The 17,555-nt window shown below is 40.1% G+C and overlaps 1 protein-coding gene across 5 annotated transcripts in view; it reads right to left on the reverse strand.

The window, feature by feature from the left end:
• The window catches only part of ctnnd2b (catenin (cadherin-associated protein), delta 2b), a 145,063-nt gene that overhangs the window by 26,851 nt on the left and 100,657 nt on the right, over positions 1 to 17,555 (reverse strand). For all 5 annotated transcript variants that reach the window (XM_073491386.1, XM_073491385.1, XM_073491384.1 and 2 more), the window contains one exon: positions 1,878 to 2,064. In XM_073491386.1, coding sequence (XP_073347487.1) covers positions 1,878 to 2,064 — 187 coding nt within the window. The remainder of the gene's footprint in view (positions 1 to 1,877; positions 2,065 to 17,555) is intronic.

Consider the following 17,555-nt stretch of genomic DNA (forward strand, 5'->3'; position numbering starts at 1 on the left):
ACCACCACTATCGAACAGGCCTTCATTATCCCTACTTCACATCCTATTGTATTTTACACTGTATTCATCATTAGTTAGAATGAGCCAAGTCAATTAATATCCACAACGAGCACAAATAAGCTAATAATAGGCACATTCACACGTCTAAGAGAAGAAGGCACGAGGTACCTCCGTGTGTTTTTGTGGGTTATACTGTTACTGTATTAAAGCAGTTAATCAGAAGCCAATAACATTTTTTGCTGAGTGTTAAATTCAGTATAATACAGTTGATATAGTGTTACAACGTGTTCACTCTGTAACACAAAGAATTTTCAGCTTACTGTTTTGACTTTATGGCCCACAACTTAATTGTTCCGAGCCAGTCTCACAGCACTCATCAGCACAATTTCCAGATGGAGCGAGCCGGAGTTTTTAGTGAGGAAGTTCTGACAAAACCCACTATGTGCTACCTGCCCGGCACCAAACAGCAGATAAAGTTAAAGCCACTAGCCTGTGAATGGAGCATTTTAGCTGCGGCCAGATATTTTTTTCAGGGGCAGAATGTGAGTGCAATTCTTAACCAGTGAATGTTACTCTCTATCAGCTCGGCAACTGTTTGCTGCCATCAGCTTTATAACTTTATATTATTGACAATATGTCAACTTTTTGTTTGCAGCTAGTAGTGCCACCCCCGCCTATAAAAACAATTAATGCAGTAAGTAAGTAGTAAGCAAGTAATGCGGGTCAAACCACTAAAAATAGGCAATTAACTCCTTTCCCACTGCCAGTTGATGAGATTACCCTTCCTTTTCTATTATCTTGAGCGTGCTGCAAAACAGGGAACAGTAGATAGCCGCATGGAAGCCAGTGACAATGTCCAGTGGTTACTTTTTATATATTTTATTTCAGTCTCTCTCACTCAAAAGTGACTGAACAACTGAGTGCTGCTCAAATGGAGGCTGAAAGAAAAGTATTTACACGCCAACGTCCTTGACTTCAATGAGCGTCATAGCATTGTGTTAGAGTGTGACGTCTCCATCACAGATGCTGGAGCTTAGAATACCTGTGACTACTGCAGACTCATTTGACTCGTGGATGAATGGTGATTTTACTCTTTACTACTGAAGACAAAAGCTGCATGTTAGCGGGTGTCGGTGGATTTTTGTCCAGTGTGAAAGGGGTTTAAGTAAGTAGGTGGCAGTAAGTGAGAAGTGTTTAGTCAGATGGAGGAACATATTTTCCATAATTTTAGACAGTTAATAATATTGCTTATTGTCAGCGATGGATTAAAAACATCTAAATTCCAGCCTAATTTTTTTTTTTTTAAATGTCGAAGACATTGACCGCAGGATGCTAGCCCTAACCCTGGCTTACGTTTGAAAATAATAAGTAATGTATGTATTTCACTGATAATATATAAAAATGTAAAACTTAATACATTTTGTAGTCACTTTTTTTAAGTCGAGCCAAAACAGCAAAAAATATGTGTCACAGCCCTACTACTTCCAGACTGTACTGTATGACTCGCATCATGTCTCAAGTGAGAAAATGAAACGCCACAACAGCTCTAAAGCCAAATGGTGAGTCATCTTATATGCCGCTAAGTCTGTCAGTTCTCTGTGTGTACAGTGGTAAAAATAACACAGTACTATCTAAAATTAACAGACAGTTTTGAACTAAGAGAGACTCGTTTCTCTGCTTGACTATCATTGGTAATAACAGACCGTGAACAGCAAAACATCTGCAAAGAGACTGATTATGTAATTTATCTGCTGAAACAGTTGCAGCTAATAATTTGTGGTTTAAAAATGTACACATACTTTAGGCCCTTGCAATAAGAAAAAACAAAAATAAGAAGAAGAGAATAAAATCTTGGCGACACGGACGGTGACACTGACCGGAGGCAGCCGGTGGCGTTGCGGAGGACCTGGGAGGAGTGTAGGTGCAGCTTGCGGTCCTCCTGTGTGTGTGGGGAGGTGTCCCAGCCCGAGTGGGGGATGATCACAGCGTTGGTCAGCACAGCCAGGGCATCCTGAATGATGGGCATCTTCAGGGCGTCACATGACGACAGGTTCCACAAAACACCTGAAGAGGACAGCAGGGAGACAGGAGGTGAAAACCAAAGCAGAGGAAGGAGCAAAACAGAGGAGGTAGACAGGAGGAGAGACAGACACAAAGACAACTCCAGGGCAAAAAGCATTGAAATATTTAGTAGTTTTCAGTGAGCAGCCTGATCAAACACACACAGCAGCACAGACAGTAGCTGCAGTCTTGACATACTTTACAGCAGTCTGGAAAGTGAGACACAGGTTTTTAAAACTAGTACAATGACCCTTTGTCATGGAAGACAGTTTGACATGTCACAGTAGGAAAAGGAACTACTCTGAAACACAAAATAAATGAAGGCTGAATTACATTTGGCTACTTCAGTTTCACGGCCCTGGTATTATGCATGCTGGCTCATTGAAACACAGTCACTGCTGAATGAAAAAAACATGAATGTTATTAGTCATATCTACACTTGCTTATCAACCAGGAAAAACAAGCAGCCAAACCAAGGTCCCATTCCTCAGGGGTTGTAAAGCCCCAGACGTTGGAAAAAACATCGGCAAAAGCACTTGATAAAAATATCCAAATATAGATTCAGACATACTTCAGGTTTTTTATACTTGAGCTAACCCAGCTGCAGCGGAAGCTGTTTTATATAATAATTAGCCCACTATATACCACCTACCCAGCACTGAAAAGCTGGCAAAGTTAACTCAATGGTGCACAGTACATGGTGAGGCATTTAGCAGCTAAAGAGCCTGTCTGAAAGTGAGCTAATCAGAGAATCAACATCACAGTAGCCATTTCCAAATGAATGCTAATGTTACTCTGGGTCTGATGGATGTCTAAATAGGAGAGTGTTTATTAATGCCGGGTTCAGACAACATAATATCTGTGTGTCTGTTAGGATGGTTACAGTGTCAGATTAGGCAATTAAAGGGTAATAAATTCTTCACTTCTGGGAAGAACGGTAACATACAAAGGTGTTCAAAGTGGCGCGTGTGATACTGGTCGTCTTGTGGAAAAGCCTTACATGAGAACAAACAAATGAACGTGGCTTTAACTCTGATTCACAGTTCTACCTCGCAGAGCCAACAACATCAGTGACACGTCCTTTGCCATGTTTGCAGTTAAAGAGCGCTACATGCTCCTATTGGTCAATGTGAATGAACACACATTTAAATTCATCATGGAGGACGAATAATTCTGAAACACCAGCCTTCTTTGTCGGACATTGTGAGGTGTCCCAGATGCCACATCAGTTGGTGTCTGCTTTTATACACAACGAGGGATATAGTGATGGATTGTCGTCCCCCATTTTCGTTCCCATGCTCTACATCTGTAGGTGGGGCTGGTATAGTGTAGTCTCAACCTGGCATAATGAGTGGACACTTCAGCCTTCAACTTGACTGCAAGTAAAACAACTGAAAATGTCTGATATACATCAAAATGGCAGAGAATAACACATCGAGTACACATTTTTTTCTTCTGTAGATCCTTATTTTTTTTTTTTTCATATGTAAAAAAAGGATTTTTATTTTCTCACTTGCCTCTCAGGGCTTCCGTAGATGTCACCATTTCTTATTTTTTAAAATGATAACGGGTCATGTAAATTGTTGGTGGTGATTGTAAACAGATAACCTCCAATAAGCATCCCGCATGTTTAATTACACAGGGCTCATACATTTCAAATGTTGTTCTGAGATTTCAAAACATAACCTTTAATTTTCCGGGTTGCCACTGTGCTGCTGTAATTAATAGAAAGCAGTGTAAAACAAAATAAAAGAAGTGCTACGGCAGTAAATCACTTACACTTAATTCCACTGCCCCTCTCTCCTGTTCTTAATCCTCACCTGAATTATACATGCGGTGACCAGCCAACCAAGAAACTGGAGTGAGTTTTCTCCTGCCTACCAATTACTGTTCCCCTCTTTTGCCACTCGCAACACAAAAACACACACATACTGGAAACTGAATAGACAAAAAGCTTGAGACACACTCACCCCCCACACACATACATGAGATTGAGCCTTTAAAGGAAAGGACAGAGAAGGGAAGAGGGAAATCAACACAGTTTGCTGCAAAACACTTTGATTTCTTGAGTGGTTTTACACACACACACGCACACGCACACACACAATTGTACACACATATTGCGATAACCTTGAGGGATTGACACAACGCGTCATAATTCTTCTTGACCTTCGTCTTGCAAAGTGTCTACGGCCTAATCTATGCACTCATACAATTACATGTTTGTGCATTTGATCGTGTCCATCCCTCATCATATCTGCACTTAACTAGCCATCTCCTCTATGGTTGTAATTATAGCTGTAGCAGTGGTAGAACATCATATCCTTGGATCTGTGTGTGTGTGTTTGGAATAAGGCGTTGTCTCTTTAGCGCAGTGTTGTTCACCCTCGGCTGAACAGCGACTGTGTAATTACAGCTTCTGTTATCTGTCTTTGTGGGTTTGTATGAGTTTGCTCTTGTGTGTGTGCGTGCGTGCGCATGTAAGCCCCCTCGACAAATCAGTCTTAACTCCATCAGCCGTTTGGACGCGGTGTGTTTATGTGGAGCGTTGAGGCGGCAGTGTCCGCGGTCAGGAGGAGTTTCTAAATGACTGGCTTCCGGCTTTATGACGGTAATTAGCTGGGACTATCGCGTTAGCAAAAGCGTCTTCTCTCTGTCTCATCTTATCTGCTGCTCAAGAGGGCAGTGACGGCGTGCTGGGCTTTTGATAACCTTCACATTCGATGTGACACGTAACAATTCTAGCTGACCTTGATTTCCACATCTGTGAGTCAGCGAATGTTGCTGTTCTTTTTCTTTCTTATATTGTTTGTTACTAATATTTGTCTTACTAAATACTCCAATGTGAACTAATGTTAGTCTTTGATGGAACAATACAGGCTTGTTTACTGTCTTGCCTAAGTAAATGAGCAGTGTTATCGCGCTGTGTTTTACTGCGTTAGCTTAGGTGCAAGATGTAGCATAAATGTTAGCGCCATGACTGGAAGAAGGGGAAATCATGACAGGATACACCTTCTAACAGCTTCAAAAATATTGTATTTATATGCTGTATCTTTTTAGCTAGCAAATTAATCTTTAAATTCAAGAGTAATGGGTTAGAGTTATGAACAAGGACAGGCTGCAACATTATGCTAGTAAAGAAATGCTAGCAGCCACTCAGTTAGATGTTGTAGGTCAGTAAACAGCTTCAGTACCTACGTTAACAGCTTATTAAACCACAATTTCTTGTTTTAGCTTTATTTCTACAAACATATTTTATTTACACAACATATATAAACTAAATAAATAAATTTAAATGTGTTTTAGCTGACGTTAGCATGAAAAAAACTGCTAATCATCTCTGAAGTGTTTTTTTCCTTTTTCAAAACTGAATGACTCTCTTGTCTGCGTTGTGAAAACATATCATATTATGTTAAAAGAAGGGTTCGTTCAAAATTCAGAGAAATATTTATATATTTTACCCTGGGCAGTTTATGATGATAATTGTGTTACCTATCTGTCCCATTTTTGAGCTATTACTCACTTTTAAAAAAAAAAAATGTAATGGTTCAAGTCTTTAGACGTGCTGCTTTGTACTTTGGCTGAACCTACCCTACAAATTTCTTGCATGGATACGCACGTCTGAATCATTGCAAAAATCTTTTAGTTCAGTGCTGGTTATAATCTATGTCAATAAAACACTGGTTTATTCTTGAACACCGACGTTGCTTTCTGTGATTAAAATATGAATCTCTTCCTGCAAAATCTGAATAAATTCACTGAATAATGCATTTGATATCCTGTGGCTAAATTGTTGGAGCCCAGCATGCAAAATCTCATTGTTATGGAACTCGTTTTCCACACAGAAACCATATCCTGTAAACATGCACGCTAACGGTACTCTGACTATTCTAGTTTTTTGGCCGCACATTTAATCAGCACAATAAAAAAAAGGAAAAAAAAAAAAAAAAAGGCTTTTGCAATCATGAACATAATTATCCTCTTTTATCCTCTTACTAAGTGGCATCCAAACTACTGTTTTTCAGAAGTGGTCCCTGAGTAAACCTGCTCAAAGGAAATAAAATGATGTGTATGTTTAATGAGGACAGGATGTGACTAGTAAGCATCAGTGGCATCGATTTTAAAAGTAAAAACAGGACTGTGGGTTACAAACCAATTATTGTGAAATGTAATACATTACACATGATGTCATGCTGCAGCTGCAACTAAAAGATCACTTTTTATTATTGTGAGTAAAGTCAGCTGTTTGCCAGCCTCACTTCTTGCTGTGCAGAGAATGACATCATCTCCCTGAGGTGAAAGGCAGTGGGATTTTATCTTTGATCTGAAACACACACTGACAAACACACAAACACAGCCTCACGCACACAAAATAAACACTAAACGTAGCCTCACGCTAATGCACATCAACAGGCGCGCACAAACACACACATCCGAGCTCTACACACAGCCGCACATTCACAAAGCCACAAGTGTATGACAGATGAAGGGGGTTAATTGCCTCAGCCTTACATCATGAGTGGCAGCAGGAGGTTATGAATGCACTGTTATATGGAGGGAGGGGAAATGAATACGCTGGCTATCTCTCTTTGTCTCTGAAGCCATTTCCCAGCTCTCATTTGCACCATATTTTCATTCCTGCCCTGTTCCTCCTGTTATTCTGTAACATGGCAGCATATCTCTTTGTTCACTTTTGATCTCCTTTCTCCCTTTGTTCCTCCTGTCTCATCATGTACTTTTGAGTGTTTAAGTGGACTCCTGTCCTTGTGTGACCCACTCTGTATATGAGACCTTTAGAGAGAGGACATTTTTGAAAAAGTCAGTGTTGTTTTTTTTTCCAATTTGCTGGACTTCACCTTTCCAAAGACATTCAAGTTCAGTGTGTGCTGGTTGGGGGTTAAATAAATACGGTCTCCAACTTTTTGTGTGTGTTTGTGTGTTTACCATTAACTAATCAAAAGCCTAAATTCTCACACATAATCGACAGATTCTAACTCTTGTTAATACTGTAAATCTCAACAGGCAATCAGCGGCGTAAGCACCTTCCGGAGCTGTTTGTATTCAAGAGACGTACGGTAGCATCTCTAAAGAGCCCACATTGACGGTCTGACCTTGAGGACAGCAGGGTGCTTTGTCATAAGACAGACCACCCACCTATGACAATCACTGTGTACGCCATGAGTCATTTCAGTGGGTAGAGCAGGGCTGTAAGGCTGATGATTCCTTTCGGATGAATCATTCGTCACCTCCCTTAATTGCTCTAGTTTTTTAATTGCAGAAACAGAATGTAGAAAGCAGTTTGGGGGGGGGGGGGGGGGGGGGGGGGGGGGTGAATCTCAGGATCACTGATGTCACAATCTGCCAGAATGTTTATTCCTTTTATGACATATGACATTTTATAATGAGTGTGAACACTGACAGTTTGGTCAGCTCATCAGAAAAACTACTGCATAGGTCGACTGTGAAAGCAGCTTATTACAACCCATATTTATGTTTCTTGTTAGGCGATGACTTCTACTGGCTTTAATAATTATTATGGCAGCAAAGGAGGAAGTAGTTTAAAGAGCAAGAACGGCTGGCGAGGGAGGAATATGGATTGATGGATTAAACAAAGACAGGATTTTCATCCAGCCGACCGCTGCTCGTGTCCAGTGTCCAACATTGTGTTATTTTAACTTACTTAGGTTTGTGACTTATGTTACATGAGTAAAATAGTTATTCAAAGCCAAAGTGCAATGCTTTTCTAACCCTAACCACAGTGTTTTCCTAAACCTAACCAAACTGTGAGCATACGACGAAGGTCTAAAGCGCCTGTCACTGGTACACTGCAATGTTTTTTTGGGAGTCACTAGCAGGACTGGTCAATAGTCTATCAATTATTTTATAGTATAGTGAGTCAATATGTTTCTGTGTCACTCAGTGTAGAATTTATACCTATAATAAATAATAAATCCATCCAACTGATTATTTTTTTTAATCATGTCTTATGTCACACCTAATGTACTTTGCGATAGCCACTAATCACTGAGTTACTGTTACTGTATTTTCTTGATATAATATAATGAAGTCTGCATCACATACACGGTACACATATACTTTATTTTTTTGGCTGCTATCAATTGTGGAACATATTTATTGTCCTCTAACTAGAACCCTTGATGTAAGCTTTAATCCTTGTTTTCATAATGAGGTGACCATCGATCACTAAGTCCACACAGGACTGTAGCTTTGCCTTAATGAGCCTCTGCCACAGTGTGGAATCATGTTGATTCAGTCTGAGTCCTTTCATGACTTTGTCATTAAAACCAGGAAATAGCGAAGGTAAGCAGTATACTGTTGATTGTGTCAAGGTCAACCAGAGCTGGTTTAGGGGAAAATAAAAGAAAGAAGTTCTGTAGCATTCTACTGTGCTGTTTAACATATTCAGTCGAAGAAAGAAAGAAAGAAAGAAAGAAAGAAAGAAAGAAAGAAAGAAAGAAAGAAAGAAAGAAAGAAAGAAAGAAAGAAAGAAAGAAGCACTGTGATAATATAATATTCATAGATTTTGAGGTAATTTAACTTACTTCCACAACAATGAGTTTCAATCTTGTGTTAATGGATGAAAAATATTTACCTGCAATTATGAAACAGGTTGAGCCTGAGAAGCTGCATTAAAATTCTGTTTAAATGAAGTGAAAAATAAGTTAATGAGCCCAGTGTAACTTCAGGGAACACAGCTGCTGTATGTTTTTATAATTAACTTTGGTTATGTTGCATCTTAGCTCCGGATACTCTCAAGTTTTTTTTTTTATTATTCAGACACGCAAATACACTAAGGTCTTTTTGTGTTATTTTCCCTTAATTTTGTAGTTTGTTTTCTGTTGCCTTAATTAAGTTCCTATATTTGCTGTATCTTCGTTTTTGTAACAATTTAATATCAGTTTTATATACAGTAGGTCCAGGTTGTACTGTAGACCTATGTAGTGTATTTGTTGAGTGCTACATGTTGTTTTTAATCCAACCAATAATTCACCAGAGAGTTGGTGACAAAAAAAAGTCTTGATGAATTTGAGGCACAAATCCTCCACTGTTTGAATTTTGTAATTAATCCACAACTTTTCATATTGCCAATCTTGTTGTCATCTACATTCCCTGACTATTTAAAGCTATGGTTTTCTATCACTCTGCCTTGGCTAAACTGCATGAGAATTGCATCCAGACTGCAGAGAGTCACCCATCACAGCGTGATCCTGACAACTTCCATATCTGCTTCTGAAGGCTTGACACCGATGTGAGCAATCCAGACCTGTCACTTGCAATGATGTGTGCTGCTGCGACTGGATGAAAAAAGTTGCATTGTAATGACAAGTGGAACCACAGCTTCTGACGGCATGCTGATTTGAGCGGGGAATAAAGAAGTTAAAGAAAGCGCAGCGCTCTGTGAGTCAGAGAGGGCAGATATCATGCTGTTGCCTCTGTGGCTCACTTAACCTGTCTTCCTCACAAACGTCTTCAGATGGGATTCGTGTGTAGCAGGCAACAGAACTAAACATAGCGCTAACCTTGAGCAGAGATGGGGACTCGAGTTTGCGACTTGGACTCGAGTCGCACTTAAGTCGCACACTCAGTGACTTGAGACGTGACTTGAGACTCGCCCTCAAAAAACTTGAGACTTGACTCAGACTCAAGATTTGGGTCTCGTGACAATCTTATTTTTTTTATTTTTTGGCGCATCAACATTAACAAAATGTCTGACGAGCTGAACGTCATTCCCTCATGTGGTGAGGTGAGTGCTGCGCATGGCCACAGATGACAACAACGCTATGGCGGTGAGCACAACAGCTGCTGCTGCTCTCCTGTTTGTCATAAGCGTTGCCTATAGGAACTACACACAAGGTGCAAATTAAAGAATCGCCAAATGTGAATATAATCCATTATATATAATGAATATGAAGGATGCTGGATTGACAACATCAAACACACCTGGATAGGTCAGTCACTTGGTAATGTGAAAGTTAACCTCAGCGCCTGTGGACGGTTAGCAAACATGTTTAGCTCAGCCTCAACAGCATGCAAGGGGTCAGTTTTCTTCACTAATCTAAACAGTGAAAACTGTGAAGCATAAGAAGGCTGTACTATGCAGCCATTAAGTAAATGACTGATAACTGATGCTCTATCATAAGAAAGTAAACTGCAGTGTCTTTTTAATATTCAAATTGGTTTAATTGTAAGTGACTTGAACCAAAGCTGCCACACACGTTTAGTACAGTGTGCTACTTACATGTAAACCTAGAACTGATGGCAAGCAAAACATCTTAGAGAAAAGCCTGGTTCTGATGGGTTTCAGTCCAAAACACACACATTTCTTTCAGGAATAAAAGTCAGCTGATGTTCACTGTTAAACAACACAGACAACTGTATCCACAAAAATGTTCTGTTCTGTAAGAAAATGACCTGAGAGAGCCAATAACTCCAATGATATTTCATCATGAGTTTTATATTCATGAAAGGAATCATTTTGGTCACAAAGAAAGGTGCCAATTTTCACAAATGGTGGATATCTCTATTTGAATAAAACTGTTCACATTTTAATATCACCAGTTTATGGACTTGCAGTTTATTTCAGATGATTTGGCAGCAGTAGTGTTTTGCATTTAGCTACTGTAGCTGTGTATTTATGTTGTAAAACAAAATACAGTTATTAATTATTAAAGGAAAGTTTTCATTGTGTGTGTTTTTTTCAAATTGCATTGCAATAGCCCGTTTAAAGCGACCATATACCAAACAGCTAATCGGTGCTGATAATACTCTATGCTAATAGACAAAGGAGTGATGATAATACAGTGCATGCTTTGAATTCCTCAGATATAACTATGCAGTGTTCTAAGCAGACCGGATGGCATGGAGCAGTTGATAAAACGCTCATTAGAGACTTGAGACTTGACTTGGACTTGCAAAAAATGACAAAAAATCAGCATCTCTGACTTTGAAGTCAACCTAACTAAAAGCATACCCACCAAAACTGGCCTGTATTCAGAGTGGCAATTGTTTTTAAGTTTCTTATCAGTAATGACTCTTTTCAGAATCTCAGTGCATTTAAACAAAAATCAATCGTTTATAAATCATGTCTTAGCTAATGTTCGCCACGATCAATAACTGTAGATCAAAGCTGACACACAGAAAGACTGATCTGCTGTCAGTGTTTCTGCATCACACAGCATCACAAAGATTCCTTTAGCCACAGTGAAGCCTGAGCGACATGCACGCTGGAAAAAAATCCCTCTTCAACTAACTGTCTGACATTTTTATGCTAAACTGTTGCTTTAAACGGCACTCGTGATGCAACCTATATTCAGGCCCTGAGAGCTTTTACATTTGCCCTTCTGAACGTCAGGATGAGCTTTCCAGGAAAACTCTGCCACAGAGTAATGGGCTTTAAGTAGTTTAAGGTGAACAAAATGACTTTTCACACACAGTACGAATCACACTACTGCTTGCACAACTGGCACAGTGGCAATTGTTAATGTAGAATTGTTGAATATGCCTACAACTTGGAGAAGTCAGGTCTGTGACCTGTGAAGTGTCCTCTCTGTAGAGAAGTCCTGACCCAACAAGAGAGCCTCAGGCTAAAGGAGTCCTGGATCAGGGATTCACTACGCTCGCCTCTATAAAAAAGCATCACGCTCAAACTAAAACTCTTTACCCTATTTTTGCCTTTTCTGCCTGATGAAAAACTAATTCTGAGGCTTGACCTGACTGTCGTGTGCAATGGAGCTATAAAGGACCTGACATGTGGGAAAAAAATTCACAAGGTAGGCAGCCTGCACATACCGTTAAAGTTTCAGCAGTATACTGGTTTCTTGCCACACTATAGTATGAAAATTGATACTTCACATATCATAACATGTACATTAGCTTATCTACCAGCCTGGGAGTGCATCACACCTTACCACAACTGTACTGGCTCCCAGCTAACTACCTCATATTCCTCTGATGCCTGGCTTCTCTCCACTCCGCCTCCAGACTCTGCACTATGGGTAACACAGCCTTCAGTGTGGCTGGCCCCAACATCTGGAATGCTCTCCCTCAGGGATTGGCCTAGTGCACATCTGTTGCTTCTTTTAGGATGTCACTGAAAACTCACCTGTTTCAATTAGTCTTCCCTGATGCTATTATGATTATGTTCTTAAACAACATATTTCAATTCTTGTTATTGATTGTTATATGTGGTTTTGTAAAGTGTCCTTGGGTGACGCGACAGACACTGAAAAATTAAAAAGTATAACAATGGAACACAATGGAGTTATTGTGATGTTGTTCTTTCAGAAACACTGAATCCAGGACACTGCTTGGGGCAGCGCAAGCCTGTCTGTTGCTTAAAATGGCACCCAGTGTGTCCAAACACTTATAATGAGTTGGTTTGCTCCACTTCACACATTTTGATCTTTTTATTTCATATAATGTTGTTTGCTGCTTTTGCTTTTATTTTGAACTGTTTGGCTGTATGCTGTGTCCTCGCTAGGAAATCTTAGCAATCCGATGGCCTCCTCTCACCAAATACTAAAGGCTGAGGCATTTTAATTGGTTCTCCATCGCTATCTTTTAGCCATGCTAGCTGAGAGGCTCTAGGGATGCTGACATCAGTCGGTTGGTTCATCACCTTGCTCCAGACTGATATACTTCAACAACTACGGGATGGATTACCATGTAATTTTACACAGTTCATGGTTCAAACAGGATCTTCTGACTATGATGAGCTCCTGACTTTTATTGTAGGACCAGTACCAGCAGCTAGATGTGTATGTTTTAGACTGAAATGTCTGCTGTGATGTAACAATACATCTGCTTGACCTGCTACATGTTAGGTTACATTTTGTTGACATTTTGTCCAATTTTTGCATTGGAAAGGGGCTTGTAGATACAAGTATGCACCGGAGAAAACATGAACATTTACAAATGTGAATAAATACATACAAGCACACACGCACACACATCTCTGCCCTATCTAATCTGAAGAGTTCGAGTTAATATCTGCTCTTCCAAACCAGCTTTATTCCCTCCGAATAATCATCTTTGGTTCTGAACAGGAGAGCAATTATCGAACCGAAAAGAGGGGGAGAGACTGTAGAGCGGAGGGCAACAACCTTGTTTGTGACTTTGTGCCATGCCAAGCACACTGTGCGTGTGTGTTTGCGAACAAGCCTTTGTCTCTACTCGTGTGTGTAGCTGAATCTGTAGCTAGCGAGGCAGGCAGCTTGACTTCCCACTGCGATCCTGATTCAAAATGCTCACCAGAGAGAGGGAGAGAGCGATGCTGAGAGGGTAGGCGATGGAGAGAAAGAGCGAAAAAAAGAGAGGCAGAGAAAGGCAAAGAGGACAGGGGAGAGACAGGAAGAGAAGGGGAGACCAATTACGAAAACCCGACCACAGTGGGATAAGAGAGTGAGCGAGAGAGGCTGAGAGACAGGGAGAGGGAGTTATTTCCTCTGGGTCTTTGAGAGAGAGAGGAGAGCACGGTCTGTCTGCGTCCGGTCGGTCGTTCAGCTGATTAATTTGTGACAGGAGGGATTTCTGTGCTCCGTGCCTTGAATTGCTGCTCTAATTTATATGGTAATCTTCTTTAAGACTCTAGCAGCATACAAAAAACCTTTTATTTCCATCTCCGCTAAGCCTGAACCCTTTTCTATACTCACTGCACACAGATACATATACATAAATGCACAGGACACACGTGGGTCATACTCTGCAACAAATGTGATTGTATGAGGACACCTCTCAATTTCACTTCCCCGATAAGGATTTTCCTGCGAGGGGGAGACCGCTCAGCTCGACTTAGTATTCATGACCGTCTCTTATTACCACAAATAAAGCTTAAAATGTTTGTCCGTCAACAGGATCTGGCGTCACCCTGATGTGAAGTACTGCTGTAAATAATACTGAGTGAATAAAGGCTCAAGGGCAGCGTCTGTGGGTTTGCAAGGACGGAAGATAAGTTTGTGTGTGACAGCCGAGTTGGACGCTCATTAGGCTAAGCCTGCCTTGACATCATGTGGGATGGAAGGTAATGACAGGAGAGATTCCCTTGCTCACAGCTTGAAAGCATTAACATCATCTGACCACTCAGGACAGTCGTACGATCACAGAGTTGATCCTGTGAGGAGCTTCCTTCCATCCATTCAATTAGACCTGCATTTTCATATCCATGTGCCTTTTTCAGTTGTAACTGCAACACGTATGTCAGAAACTCTATTGCCAGACAAGAATGTCAATATTGGACAATTCTTGTTCAATGAAAAAAATTATTTTATGTCCAGTGTCAATGTTTATAAAATTCTCTCTTATGACATTAGCTGCGTGGGCAACTACATTTGGCCCAAGGTTAAGGAAAGATGTGGTAAACTTTTGTCAAAGTATGGTTAGGGTTAAAAAAGGAAAGGATGTTTACAATGACAAATGTTAATTCCCTGCCTGTAACGGGACAAAAACTCTGAAGACAATGGAGTGAAAGCGCTGCTGGATCTTTCTGGTGATTGCATACAGGAGCTCTTTGGAAACTTCAGGTGTTCTCTGCTGATTAAGACCATTTTAAATACAGATTGCCATGTAACATCAAAGCATTTTAATTCGGCACAAAACCTACAGTGTGCCATGGATTGTTTTTGAAAGACACTTGCATTTTTATCAAGATTATATTACACCTATACACCTACGCAATGAACCTTTCACAAGATGGAATAAGCAAAAACTCTTATTGAAAGTCGGATGTGTTACATGCCATTCACCATCCTCCCCTCCACACCCTTAAGGGGTGTCCACACCAAGAATGATAACTATAATGATACAGATGTGAGCATCCACATTCATGAACAATAACATCGTGTAAACGGTGGCACCAAACATGCGTTGAGCGCTCCAACTGTGTTGGCAGCTCAGGAAGATGGATGCCGATGACCTGCTTTTGCTGTCCTTTGCACAGATAAACAGGCAGAACACCAGTAGGATATGGTTTCACACAATTCTGTAAAAATGAGAGGAGTGGAGAGAATCCAACACTCTGATCCAAGAGAGACACATTTTATTTAATCCTTTCTAATGCAATTATCCTGGGGCTCATCAAACAGGACATCAGTAAGGACAAAACAAACTTCAAAGAGCGTTTGGCAGGATGTGTCAGGTAAAATGTAAATTTTTTATCTGTAATTTGCAGCCTAATATTCGGTTATGTAACTGTTTAATAAGTTGTGATCTTGAAAACCTGTAGATTTAGATGCAATTTGATTGGCTGTGAGTGTTTTCATCATTCAACAAAGCGTTCTGAAAGTGACACCAATGATATCGTTCGCCACTGTCGTCGTTATAGTTGTTGTTATAGTTATTGCTCCTGGTGTGGCCCTTTGCTTTTCACATCGCAGAATAAGGACCACTGCTTCCTAAACTGTCCTTGGATGTAAATCTGGAGGTTTGGAATCCTCCAGTATGGAAATCAGATACAAGGCATCAGAAACTGGTAATTATAATAACTCTTCGTAAGAAATGAACTAGGCATGACTCATCTAAAGCTGGCAACACCTCTTAAATTCATTCAAAAACTACAAAAACACCTCATGTAATATGTTTTTAGTCTAGACAGAATGTGAGACAACACACTGAATAGGCTTCAAATGGAGTCACATCAGACATCCTGTGATAACAAACTTTCACGTTTGTGAACCAAAACAGAAACAAACATTCAGTCCATCTGTCTGCGAATGAGTCTGTCTGAAAGAAGGCAAATTAATGGAGGAAATATGCATAATTTGTGGGAGATAATGGATCTAGAAATGAGGGGATCAGGGTCTGTAGGGAGGCCTGGAGGACAGTGAACTTCATAAGAGTGAGATTATCTCCTGGGGATCTGTGGCTCTGCACTAAAACCCAGTGAATTGGATTATAAATCAACTCTCCCTCAGTAGACCACCCCAATTTACCCTTTCCTTGTTTCTTGGATGTCTTCAGACCCTCAAAAACCCAAAATATTTTAAATAGTTTGACTGAACTTTTCCTCAAGGTCCACTTCAGCACATGGATTCCTCAGTTATAATGGAAAACAAATCATTAACATGCATTCTCAGTAGATTTTTTCTCTCTCCCATTTTAATGACTTTTGGGACTGTCTGTCTTTAGATGAGAAGTAACTTAGCTGCTTGCAACAGATTCATCTCAATGAACTCCATCTGCTGATGTGGAACATTCCTTTTTCCACGTTAAAAAATATTTACTTTTATGCTTTACTGTGAAAAATGATTGAAGTTCTTACACTGTGTGATTTTATCTACTGGCTGTCAGCACCAACGGGCCCAGAATGTAAGAGACTTACTTGGTCCAACTTGGTCTCAACAGCCCTGATGCCAAATTATACTTACAATCATGCTATTCCAACCTGAAGCCAGTTTACTGATCACTGCTCTAAGCTTCACTTATTCTTACGTAATATCATCCTAAATCATACTAATTAAAGTGTTCTAGAAAGCAGAAATAACTGAAATCTTGGATTCTGACATGTTCGGTCTTGATATACCATGCTCCTTACAGGCCTGCAGCAGAGATGTTTTCATTAGCGTGGGTGCTGCTAAGAGAAATCCATTTTTCTCATTTGGCTCCAGGATTGGAATAAAGCCCTAGAGGACTCTGGACGTAGATCAGTTTGAAAACTAAGTGGTATTCTTCTTTTAGCTCTGTCGACTCTCGATCCCCCTCCAGAGGTGATAGTCCTTTTACCGTGGCCGTCCATGTGAATGCCAATTAGATGGGAATTGTCAGGATATATAAAGTAAAAGCTGCAAAAAATAAAAGAAACACTGGTAGAGGCAATGCTGGTAATCCTTTAATCCTTTTGGCGGAGAGTTTACCACCCAGACCTCAGTGGGTTTAGAACCTCAAATTAATCAATCCTGGATACATTTTTCACAACGTGGATGATATTTGTGTTTACCAACAGAGAACACAAACCTGCTGTGGATACAAGTGCAGCGCGGCCCTTTGCACAGAATCTCAGTTTGACAAGTCAACAGCACTTGTCAACCAGAGTGCTGGGAAGCAGGCAGGTGGTAAACAACTCTCTGCTTTGTGTGTATGTGTGTGTGTGTTTGCTCATTTCTGTAAATAGGAGAGTGCAGGTACAGTACAGTGTGTTTTGTGTTGTTTTGCATATGCAGGTATTTTGTGAATGTTCTTCATTTGAGTGTGGGTGGTTTGTAAGAGGCAACATATGTGTCTGTATGTAAGTGGATCATATCTGTGCTTCTGCACATTTGTATGCAGAATGTATGCAAATTAGGATCGAAGGTTTTTCTTATCTTATTCTTCATTTCCAGGAATATATGACTAAAACTAAGATTTCTCACCATAAATGAAGTTGGATTTCTTTGATGTTTGTCTTCCATATATGTAACAGTGGATTATGTTTTTTTGTCCTTCTTTTTAAATTGGCAATAGGCAAATTTGTTTGCTTTAATGTATAATTATGAAGTAAATTT

Source organism: Pagrus major, chromosome 21 (genome assembly GCF_040436345.1).
Source record: "Pagrus major chromosome 21, Pma_NU_1.0".
Taxonomy (NCBI): Eukaryota; Metazoa; Chordata; class Actinopteri; order Spariformes; family Sparidae; genus Pagrus; species Pagrus major.